A 12,163-nucleotide genomic window follows, 5' to 3' on the forward strand; every position below is an offset into this window, starting at 1 on the left:
TGCTGGCTGTGTGGTGCTCAGTTGCCGACTGAGGTTAAACCACGACACTTTGCTATTCTTGAAGATTGTTTCTGCTGAACTACTTGTGAAGCTTTTTTTCATACTGAGTCAGATCCTGTTTTGCAGGAGTATTTATGTTTAAACAGTAGTAATTTCACAAACCAAACCAGAGGGAAATAAAACCTTTTCCAAATCAGTGTTTATCTTGGCGCTTAAAACCATTTGTACACAGGTACATACAGCCTTTCTAAAAGAAACCTTCTTTGAACAGATTTTTTAAAATTAAATAAAAATTACATCTAGATATGTTCTTCACCTAGACACATAAATAAATTCAGCTTTTTGCACAAATACCAGTTTATTTGTTGATTTGTACTAGGAGGATATGTTTGGTAGTTAACAATGACTAAGTTTAGCAAAATATATTTGTCATTAATTTGGGGTTTTTTTTTTCTTTTTCTTTGACAGGGAGAACTTACTGGCTGACTGTTTGCAGGGCTGCTTTGTGGTTTGTGGTAGTTTGGGGGTTTTTTTTTTTCTTTTTCTTTGACAGGGAGAACTTACTGGCTGACTGTTTGCAGGGCTGCTTTGTGGTAACATGTACTCTGTGTGCATTTATCAGCCTTGTTTGGTTACGTGAACAGATCGTCCACGGAGGAGCACCACAGTGGTTGGAACAAAATCAGCAACAGCCACTGAAAGGTGTTGGTCAACAAAATGAGGTAAAACTTAACTGCTCAGTAGGTCATGATAAATTTAGAAAATGTGATTTTGTGAATAAATACATTATCAGAACCCAACAGTAATGTTATTTTACTGCAGGGTATCTTTATTTGTACGTTAGCAGAGGTTGAACATGTGTTCCTGCATAAACTCAGTGACACCACTGTTACGTTTTTGAAGTTCTGTAAAATGGAATGTTAATGGATTTGTTATAGTATAATTTTTGTAAAGTAACTTTAACATTGTTTAGATTCTTATGTCTGTATCTTTACACTTTTTTTAAGATAATTTTGTGCATATAAAGCTGAATTATTAGCATAGTCAATGAAGATGCAGCTTGCTTTTATTTTGTCTTTTTCATAAGTATTTCAGTAGTTCATGAAGTAACAATTCACTGTTCTCAAAGCAGTTGGAGGTTTTGTTGAAACCTCTGAAGTTAGAGCTTCTTTGCTCTCCCCCCACCCCCCAACACACACATGCACCCCTTTAGTGCTTACAGGAGCCTCTTGGGCAGGAGAAGAGATGATAAAGTAATACGTGCATAGGGGGGAGTAATTAAAATTTTGTTTTCTTTTGTAATAAATGTCAATTTTTTAAAGACCGAGGTAAAGATCCTTAGCTTGATGACTGACTTGGGTTGTCCTTGAATTATCATCTTTCTAATATAATGATAGTTTTCATAATATCAAGAGAGTTCCCCTCTATTGAGCACTGGTGAGACCACACCTGGAGTGCTCTATCCAGTTCTAGGCTCCCCCGGTACAAAAGAGACATGGACATACTGGAGTGAGTGCAGTGAAGAGCCAACAAAAATTATTAAAGGACTGGAGCATCTGACATATGATGAGAGGCTGAGAGAGCTGGAAACATTCAGCCTGGAGATGAGAAGCCTCAGGGTGACCTTATCAGCGTGTTTAAATGCCTGATGGGAGGATGTAAAGAAGACAGAGCCAGAGTCGTCTTGGTAGTATTGAGTGACAGGACAACAGGCAGTAGGCTCAAATTAAAATACAGGAAATTCCATTTAGACAAAAAAAAAGCAAACCAAAAAAAAACAGATGTGGTTTGTTTGTTTTTTTTTTTACTGTAAGTGTGATCAACTACCCGAACAGGTTGCTCAGAGGGGTTGTGAAGTCTCCATCTCTGGAGTTACTCAAAAGCCAACTGGAAGCAGCGCTGAGCAACCTGCTGTAGCTGACCCTCCTTTGAGTAGGTGGGTTGACTAGATGCTCTGTAGAGGCCCTTTCCAACCTCAGCTACTCTGAAGAAGTCTGAATGTTTCTCTTCCTCTTTTAAAAGGTTTAGTGGTCCCAAATTTAATGCTTTTCTAAAAAAAAATACACTATTAACATCTTTTTAATACTATTCTTTTTTTCTATATACAGGATAAAAGTACAGAGAGGGGTTGATCAATTTAACTGAATACTAAATCCTATTTTTGCAGGCTCAGGCTGTTGTAAATGGAGGTGTTGAAAACGCTGTGCTTGATCAACCTGCTAACCCGGCTGCTGAGAATGTAGTTGTAGGCGAGAACCCTGAAATTCAAGAAGAACAAGTAGATGAAGAAGAAGAGGATAATGAAGATGAAGAAGATGCTGTAGTAGAAGATGCAGCAGATGCAAACAATGGAGCACAAGGTAACAGGTGACTCAAAACAGTAATGTTCTAGTTCTTTTCAAATAGAAATTAAACCATTGAAAATAGAACTGTTATAATTCAAAGAAGCTGTGTAAATTCCCACTTCAGCTTATTTATCTTGTTTTTGCAAATTTCATGTATTTCTTTTGAGTGCTGAAGCGTTTGCTTGCTGAAAAGCTATCGGGAGTTATGAGTTGAATGTTATGCACTTAAGTCTTTTTGTTCATTTAAAACATAGCATGGAGTGGTTACATCTTGTTTTGGGTGAGTCTAACAACTGTAAAAATGGCCATTGTCTCCTCAGATGACATGAACTGGAATGCTTTGGAATGGGATCGAGCAGCAGAAGAGCTTACTTGGGAGCGAGTGAGTAAGAATCATTTTCTTGACTTGAGTAATTCAGACTCATACTCGAAATGATTTGTCATATTGCTGTGTTAAAATCCATTTGGGATAGATTTGGATACCAGTCTAGTGTGAAAACTATCAGTAAGAGGCTTTAGTGACCTAAAAAAGTAATTGTATTAAAATGTTTTTATGTTACTTGTTAACTATCAAAAAGGCATTTCTTTGATTTGAAATATAGTAGCAGCTTAAAATATGTTTTAGCACAGACTTTTCTGAAGTCTTCACCTTGGTCAGGTTTAGAAATGAATTGCAGCTTGCATTGAGGATGCTAGGCCAGATTAGGAGCACGTAGGTGTTGCATTATAGATAGTTTAATGCTTAATTTTTGTATTCATGACAGCATTAAACTGAAGAAAAGAGAGAACAGGAAACTTTGGTTAAATTACTTTATTTACATACTTGCAAAAGACAAATGTGTTTCTTAAAAAATGATGGAGCATTTTAATGTAACATTGCTTCTGTTTTGTTTATGGATCACAAATTCCATAATTAGAGCATGAGATGCATGCACACTGTAATCAGAGTAGTCTAGAGACTCAAGAACTAGTTTTTTGCAGCTGGTTTAGAAGTAGCCAGCATCGGAGTTCAAAGCTCATCACATGCAGCAAAATCTACCTGAAGGTAGATACAGCAGCTTCACGTGGTTTACCAGCGTCACTAGTGCCTATTGCAGACAGTTGTAAAGCTAGTCACTGTATTCCTAGGCTGTGATACAGCTGTTGCCTTGATTGCAGTGTAGTAGAAGTACAGTTTTCATCACGAGGGACAGGTCTTGATCTTTGTTTTGTATCTAGTTAAAACTTCTTAGTTTGTTTTGAAAGATATTTAGTGGAAAAGGGCACGCATAAATTCAGGTTTCTGAACCATTCTACTGAGTATCTCAAGACGAAAGTGTTACATTTCTGAACCCAGTTTATGTGCTGGGAAGAGTTGACATACTCCTAATTGAAAATATTTTGATGCCTCTCCATGAATGTAGAAACCAGTTTCAGCAAACTCTCATAACCATTTCCAGTCCTATGTGCTGGCATAGGCAATTGCCATCTAGTTGGCATTTCCTATCAAAAGTGGGGTAGGCTTTTCTGCTATTTCATCTTGTGAAAATAGCATGCAAGCTTTCTGAGTTTTCAGAAATATTTGCATCTTGGTTTACTCTGTAAAATATGTGCAACTTTAATTTGGAACTTCGTGCAAAATCCTGGTACAGAACAGCCTTGAACCTGGTACTTTACAGCAGTAATTGTGGAGTAGGAGTGTCTGGATTGAAATAGTAAGAAATCCTTGAAGTTGGGGCAAAGGAGAGATATTTTTTTTTATAGATGCTCTATTTTTGGCTGTTCTGTGGACACTTCCCGTAACAGCTGTGCATACAGAGTGATAGAGGATTTGTTTCCTGTCTTCCCTAGCTGTAAACCAATTCTGTTCTAAACTTAATAACATACAGTGTAGCAACATTATCCTGTTACTAGTTGCTTTTATACATTGAAGGTAAAATATTAACCTTTGACTTTTCTCAGTGCAACAGAAATTGATACTTTGCAATTAGGAAGCAAAAAAAAAAATTTCTCTTGCATTGTAATAGATTTGTTTAAGCATGTTTTTAAATAACAGTTCAATCACTAAAATCTTTTGTAAATACAAAATCTTTGTCAGAGTCTTCAAAGTCTTGGAGAGAAATAGCGTATGAATTAATTGATTATATGTTTGGTTTGCCATATGTAAATACATGTATATTAAGATATTCCACATGTATATCACTGCCTCTGATCAACTGAGTTTACTGTGTTGAACTTAGTTTCTATCTTTATCTTTAAGCATTTATGTCCAGGTTCTGTTGGTTTAGCAATAAAAAAAGCTTTTGACCGTATTGGACATTAAAAGTTGGTGTGAAAGAGGCTTCTATAAGGCTTATTTTAGATGCATGTTGCTTAGTTTTTCTGATGAGTAACTAAAATTAACTTTCTTATCTTCACAGATGCTTGGACTCGATGGATCTCTGGTTTTTTTAGTAAGTGAAATCCTGCATTTCAAGAATTTCTATAGAAGGCTTTTTTAAAAGTAAACTGCATTTTTTAAAATTGCATCATTCTATTTGAAGTCCCTATTTTCATATGATATGTATTCTTAAAGAGACTTTCATATGAAGTCATGTTTGAGCAAACTGCCTTTTTCAGGAGTTTCACAGAGTAGAGCTCTGTGTGTGTGTGGCATAAAAGTGAAATTTCTTAAAAGGCATAGGTAACTTTGGATCAAGTACACCACTGTAAATAAAAATTAGAACCTTTAAAAAAGTGTACACTGAAAATACATATCTGTTCTAGCCTTAAGTTTTTTCTCTTCATGTTATGATTAAAATAGTGTCCTCATTCAGCCTTCTCTGATTTGTCCTAATACTGCCAGAACACCACTAGTGAATTTTTAGTGTAGACTAGATTTTAAAATTTAAGATCTTCAGTTATGTTTCCTGATTTTATTTGGGTTGGGTTTTTTTGTTCTTCCCTAGAATTTTTCCCCTCTTGAATATTATTTTAATTGCTATCAGTATCAAATCTTTTTTTGAATCTTCACAGTAGTCAATCTGTCTTGTGGAGCACGTATCTTTTAAATTGGTTACAAAAATCTTTATAATTATGGTAATTTTGCAAATCACTCCTAAAAAGGCTATTGGCTCTTTGACACTTGTCTTTGGGTGAACCCCTGTTGATTATCTCCCTGACAAACTCTTACATATATAATGCATATCTTCTAGTGGGCTTCGTTATAGTTTATTTGAAGGGCACTCTCTGCTGCCCGTCCTATCTGACTGTTGGAGATGTCTAGCTCTGATTTCAGGGTCAGGGGAAAGAGTGTGCAAAGAGTCGATGGCAACAAAACTTTAACCCATCACAGCTACATTCATTGGGTGTGATCTGCCAGATGACTTATTTTAAAAAGAGAAGTCATTTATATTTGAAAGGGAGAAAAGATCTGTGCTCTCTTCCAGCAGTATAAATTTTACTTTATTTACTGTGTGAAAGAAATACAATTCTTAAATATGAATGTGTTTATTAGATACTGTAGTGGATAAATGTCTCATGTCTGAAATAAAATGTCTTAATGTAATGTCTCATGTTTAAAATAATGTCATTATCCATTACTAATTATGTCATTAGTGATTGACCTTAAATATTAATTATCAAAAGAACTAAAATTCCAGTGTACTTATGGCTGAGTTCACATCTTGGCTAAAAGGAATACTAAAAAACAGAGACGTGCTGTCATTTCTAGAGTGAGAGCTGTCAGTTTTGTTAACAGGCTTTTTGTGACAAAGTCTAACTGTTAAAAGTTCAGACGAACATTTTCTCATTTATAAAACAAATATCCACATACATTTCATGTAATTGTTTTTAAGGGTAGAACTATTTATATTGATTTTAAAATAAAAGTTTATTTTTACAAAATGAGAGTGTTAAAGCAAATGTAAGTGCTCTTATCTAGGTAAATGTCCATGAATGTAAACAGATGCTTTCATAATCTGTCCTGCATGTTTTGGTCTTTGTGTTAGAGCAAATTTCTTGGTTCTAACATGAGATGTGCAAGTTCTGGTAATAATAGGCAGTTGAAATAAGAAGTTTAGATACAGAAGTAAAGTCACATTTAAATGACTGATATTTATGTACTGTTTCCTTGTTGTCTTCCTCCCTCCTTCCCCCATACTCCTTGCAGGAACATGTCTTTTGGGTGGTATCTTTAAATACGTTGTTCATACTTGTGTTTGGTAAGTAGGTTTTAAAAAGATCCTTCTTTGTGAAGTGATAATGCTGGTTAATTTTAAGGCTGTTCTCTCAGAATAAATTAAGTTGTGACATCTGAAAATTGAACCACAAACAAACTGGGAATATGAGTAATAAATCTTTATTGCTTCTAGTTTTGTCATTTTAATTCCTTTACATGAATAGGTTTAAAATAGGAAATCTACCAAAAGATTAATGATGTCAACCAAAGCACAGAAAATAATATTTGTTTGGAATACTGTTAAATTAAAGGAAGAACCTCCTGGAATTTAATTTATGAGCAAATGCAGTACTTTTAAGAATAGCTAGGATTTTTTTTTTCTTCTTATAGTTTTCGCTAGATATAGTTAAATCTGTTTTTCCATCAAGAATCCATTTTTGGAGCTCAAAATTGGGAGGGAGGCACGCAAGAATGTAGCTGACTGCGTAGAGTTGTCAAATAGACTTTCATTTTGTGTCCAAAATTACTACGAAACAACTTGCCGTAGTTCATACAACTTAAACTGACTTAAATTTTAGAAAACAGTAAATTCTAATCAGTGGTGTATTTTACTTTATTTTCCTTTCTCCTTCCTGTAGATGCTGAAGCTGAACTGCAACTTTAAATGTTTGCAAGACTCTTTCTATTTCTAGTACAAGATAGGAATATTTCTGTGTTCTGATTCCATGTATAGTTAGTGCTAGGAAAATTTCCTGGACACAAACTTGTCACAGCTTAAAAAAAATATTAAAAAAAAATAATCCCCAAACCATAGGTGTATATTTCTCAATCATTTGAACCTTAAAAGAAAAGGGTAAAGTGCTTGCCTTATTGTAAATAGCAGTAAACTCGCCCTTGAGAGTTTCTGGAATTCCTATTTTATATTTACTGCTTATAATATGTGGGGTAAATTTGCATTTCCACTCTGGTTTTACTGCAGAAAGGGGGGTAACAAATTTAGAAAAACTTTCTTTTTTTTTTTAAGACCCTCCTGAGAGGCATTAAACTGTGATTCAGATTCGGTTTGTCTTTTTTTTTTTTCTTTTGTACCTTACACCTGTTGAGTGACATGGGAGAATAACAGCTCTTCCCTGTGCCTCAATTTTGCCTGTTTTGCTGCTAACAGCTTTTGGATTATGGTGCTCAAGCTCGTTAGTGTTGTTAATTTGACACAACTGTGTGCAGAAGCAGCAGCATTTTAGTGAAAAGATAGAGCATTTTATACACTTGAAGTGTATATACCGGACTCAAAATTTCACTTGCTATGAATTGTCAGTTTAGAAAGGGATTGGTTATGTTGCTTTGGTTTTTTGAGTGGTCTTTCTTGGCAGAAGAGTTCGAGCTTTAAAAACTGACATCATACTGTAGATAAGAAATTTTTGCTGGCAAAGTAAAGCTCACAATACTGAACCAGGGATTTGAGCATCTATTTACTGAAACAAATCAGCAGATCAAAAGAAATAAAAGAATTATCGTGTATATTTAATTCACAAAAAACTATAACTGTTCTAATAGGAGTTGGAAAATACCTGAATTATTTCTTTCTGATAATTAGTCTATTTTAATCTGTAGTTATCCGAAGTTAATTAGGTTTTTTAGCTGCTTTAAAATTTAGGCTTTAATAAGTAGATAATAACTATGAAATTTCTAAATCCTTGATTTAAATTCAATAATAAGTGAGTAATAAGAATAATTAATAATTTTGTCATACAGATGTGTTTTCAGTAACTCTGAGCGTGCTTTAACAAGTGGGAAACTAAACAAGTAAAGAAGAGAAGGGGAATGACTTTCCCAAGCAAGCCAGCAGGAGATCTGGGAATTTAATTTGTGCCTCTCAAGCCTATTTTTAGTATCTTTCCCACTAAGTAATATCACCTAATTTTAGGTGATATTACAACTGCCAAATCTCTAGTTATTTGTAATTACAGTCCTGGTGGGTTCAAATGCCACAGGAGGTACTTTCTAGAAGATAAAACAGAAGAAAAGCATTTGGAACCTTAATTACTGGTCCAGAAATTCTCCTGTGATACTCTCTTGGACAAGTTAATTAAGTTGTACTTAATTCATATTTTCTATAGCTCATTTTAGTACTCGCAGAGGAGTTTGTACTCCTTCATATTTTTTTATTAAAAGGGATCTATTAGAAATCCTCTTTTAAAAAAGTTATTTAAAAAACCATGATAAACTGCACACTGAAATCTCATAAAACACTGTCAAAAAGATATGACTTAAGTCATGAGTCTGTTGTCTATAGGAGATGAGTGTGATTTTTTTTTTTTTTTTTTCAATCTCACTTTTCTTTCTCTTGTTCTTACTGGGCAGGAAGAGCTCAAGTCCTCCCTTTATCTTTTACATTTTTGCTATTCCCAGTAACTGCTGATTTCTCTGAAAGGGATGTAAATTAAAACTTTCTGATCATTGATTAGGGTAATACAAGTCCTGCTAAATCTTTCCCTGGCTTTTTTTTTATATATTGGTCACACGGAAATGAGGAGGAGAGAGAAAATCATCAGGCTTTTCATTTGAGGGTATGTTTAGTCTACAGTAATCCCCAGAGTGGACTGTCATGATATAGTGAAGGCAGTATGGGTGAAAATAAAAGCTTGCAGTTACTGCAGCCCCTTTACTTCCTATTGACACTCTCTACTCCTGCAGGAAAGTGATGTTGAATTCTGTAGTCCTTCGTAGCTTGGTTAGAAGACCACAGAGTGAGCTAAAACAACGACTTGATCCTGTTGCAAATACACAGGTGTCCAAAAATGGGGAAGTGCTGTGTTTTTTTAATTCATTCCTCCTGAGACTTCAGAATTGGCAAGAATAAGTTCTCAGGAACGATGACAGTTCTTAGTATGTTAATTCAAAGTAAAAGACTTCTCAGTTGCTCCTCATCCTTCACTGGAGCATCATCTTTCTCCCCCTCATCTTCTCTTCCCTTTGCAAATTTCTGCAGGGTTTGCATTTTTCACAGGATTCTTAAGAATTAAAGCACTAAAACTGAAACCTTGCTAAAGCAAGTTCCATCTGACCAAGAGGTAAAATGGCTACTTAAGTCTTTTAGTGCATGGGAAAGAGTGAATATACAGAACAGGTTCCTACAGCAGTCTATGAGACCGATAACACCCTAGTATGTAAGACTGAGAAATTGAATTAATTTACACACGGCAAGACAAACTAAGAAGGAAAAGACTGTCCTCTTATTCTGTGTAGTTTTATATTGTCTGTAGTCTTTCAGTGTGAATTCTGATCTGATTGTCAGTGTTTGTAAAATTACAGAAATATAACACTTGCAAATATTTGCACAGAAAGTAATTTTTTTAGTTGTTTTCACAAAATCGATGAGAAGTAGAATAATTACCATGTTACAATACACATCCTGCAAATAAGGCTCCATTTAGCAGTTTTCATGGCCTTTTTTTCCCCCTTTCTGCTTACATTATGCAGCGTTTTGTCCGTACCACATTGGTCACTTCTCCATTGTTGGCCTGGGCTTTGAGGAATATGTAAGTACTCTTTTACAATTTCAAAATGAAAAAAATGCCACTATTTATTTAATCACAATATTTTTGTAGCATCCTTCCACTTTTATTTGTGATCGCAAAAGTAACCGGGAGTCTCTCTCCTTTTTTTTCTCCTCAAACCTTTTTTAATCTATGATTAAAAATGTTCTCCCGCCCTTTCCCACTTCCTACATTATTTACATTTCAAGTGAGGTTTCCTCCTTTTACAAAAAAATGCATACGTTTTTGGTTTTTTCTTAACAACCTCTTGTTCCTCATGTACATTTTTAATTTATGTACTGAGTAATTTTCATAGTTGATGACAATAGGTAGCGAAAGCTCGGAGGTAGTGAGGTAGTGTGAGGTGGCACTTGTTGTTTTGTATATAGAGGTTGTTTCACGTTTGAAGAAAGTAGTTGTTAAACTTTTCCAGTAAATGTAAACATTTCCTACTCTTGATGGAATACTAAAAAAGTAGTAGATTATTAAAATACGTAAAAACTAAAGGAACTTGTCATTCTTCTTGAAGAGTTGAGATTTGGAATTTATCTTAATTACATAAAAAGGAGATGGAATTTTTTAAGAAACTGATAAACTTTCCCTTTCTTTCCCCTCCCCTCCAGGTTCAAGCATCTCACTTTGAAGGCCTGATTACAACTATAGTCGGATATGTTCTGCTAGCAGTGACTCTAATTGTTTGTCATGTATCCTTTTGTCAGTAGTTACCTTGTTCAGATTTTACAAGTAAATCACTTTTCTGGCTGTATTTTGAGGAGGCACAGACATGATGCAGATGCAATTAATTTACCATTTTGCTCTGCTCTTTTGGTGAAATTAGAAGAAAAGGTCTCTTCTGTTCTCTTGGACATTTAAAGGTTTTCAGTGTGACTGCATTCTTCAGAACACTTGCAGATGTTTAACACCACAAAATCATAGGCTTTTACGCTTGCTCGAAGGCCTCCAACTAAATTTTGAAGGTCTGTCTGAGAAGACGAGTGTAGAACCGTTGTTTTTTCCTCACACTCCTTACGTTATTGCTGTCGGCTACGTAGTTGCAGCAGAAAGAGAAATGGGATTGTGAAAATACATAGGGTGCGATGGGAAATTTATTCACATCTTTTTGATCCTGCCAGATCTTTAGAATGTGGATTGTTTTAGTTTCTCTTTTATGTCTCTGAACCACGGAGAGTTTGCAGCAAGGATTTCTTTCAGGTGATAACCCTCATTATTACAGAGAAAATGAAGTAACGGCGGAGTCCTGAAAGCTGGGAGGATTTGGTCATAAGTAAAAAGTCTGCATTCTAGCTGCATGTTGTTAAAGGGACTACACCAACTTCAATTTGAAAGAATAAACATTTGTTACCGGTTTTCTGTTCAAGACTACACAAAGCTAACATCAACTTTAGACCGCACTATGCCAATGTGCAGTGCAAATGTGGTGAAAGAGTTGATTGGCATGTCTCTGTTTTGCCTCCTAAAAGAAAACAAAACAAACCCCCAAACTGTAATATGCATCCAGCTTTTCTTGGAAAAGGTGAGAGTTTGTTTCAGACTGCATGAAAAGGAAAGCTACCATATAAGGTAGGCCTTCAGTTTTGAAACTTGCTTACTCGTGGCAGATGTTTTCAAAGGCAACTGTTTATTTCTTGAGAAAACTTTTGGATGCTTAATTTGAGAAAGTAGTAGTATTATTATTTATTTATTCATTTATTTTAGATGGATGTTTGGGGGGGTTATCCGGCACATCAGATTGACTTCCAGAGTCGCAGCCAATTTTGAAAATAGAGCCCTGATAAAATACATACTTCCTATTTCACTTTTGTCTTTTATAAAATTCCCTGTTGCTAAAAGCCACATAATACAGTGTTTCATATTAATTAAATTATGTCTTAAAGTATTTTTCAGTGTTATTTTCTTGACAAAACTATTTAGGGTTTGGCAGCACTTGTTAAGTTCCAGCGATCACGTCGTTTATTAGGAGTTTGCTATATTGTTGTCAAGGTAATCCTATTTTTTTGTGTGTAGCAAAAAAACCTTTCGATTTACGCTTATATTGTAATTTTCTTAGCAATTTCTGTTAAACTAGTGAGATGTTCTTTTCCTCTTTTTTTCCTAAAGGTTTCCTTGTTAGTGGTGGGGGGGGT

The 12,163-nt window shown here is 35.0% G+C and overlaps 1 protein-coding gene across 1 annotated transcript in view; it reads left to right on the forward strand.

Annotated features, from left to right (window-relative positions):
- MARCH6 (membrane associated ring-CH-type finger 6) overlaps nucleotides 1–12,163 on the forward strand; it is a 55,477-nt gene that overhangs the window by 20,409 nt on the left and 22,905 nt on the right. Inside the window, exons 6-14 of the mRNA XM_009276985.1 lie at nucleotides 554–722; nucleotides 2,168–2,360; nucleotides 2,666–2,727; nucleotides 4,745–4,777; nucleotides 6,475–6,526; nucleotides 9,964–10,022; nucleotides 10,643–10,723; nucleotides 11,952–12,020; nucleotides 12,138–12,163. Coding sequence (XP_009275260.1) covers nucleotides 554–722; nucleotides 2,168–2,360; nucleotides 2,666–2,727; nucleotides 4,745–4,777; nucleotides 6,475–6,526; nucleotides 9,964–10,022; nucleotides 10,643–10,723; nucleotides 11,952–12,020; nucleotides 12,138–12,163 — 744 coding nt within the window. The remainder of the gene's footprint in view (nucleotides 1–553; nucleotides 723–2,167; nucleotides 2,361–2,665; nucleotides 2,728–4,744; nucleotides 4,778–6,474; nucleotides 6,527–9,963; nucleotides 10,023–10,642; nucleotides 10,724–11,951; nucleotides 12,021–12,137) is intronic.

The sequence above is a fragment of the Aptenodytes forsteri genome, unplaced genomic scaffold, assembly GCF_000699145.1.
Source record: "Aptenodytes forsteri isolate BGI_AS27 unplaced genomic scaffold, ASM69914v1 Scaffold322, whole genome shotgun sequence".
NCBI lineage: Eukaryota > Metazoa > Chordata > Aves > Sphenisciformes > Spheniscidae > Aptenodytes > Aptenodytes forsteri.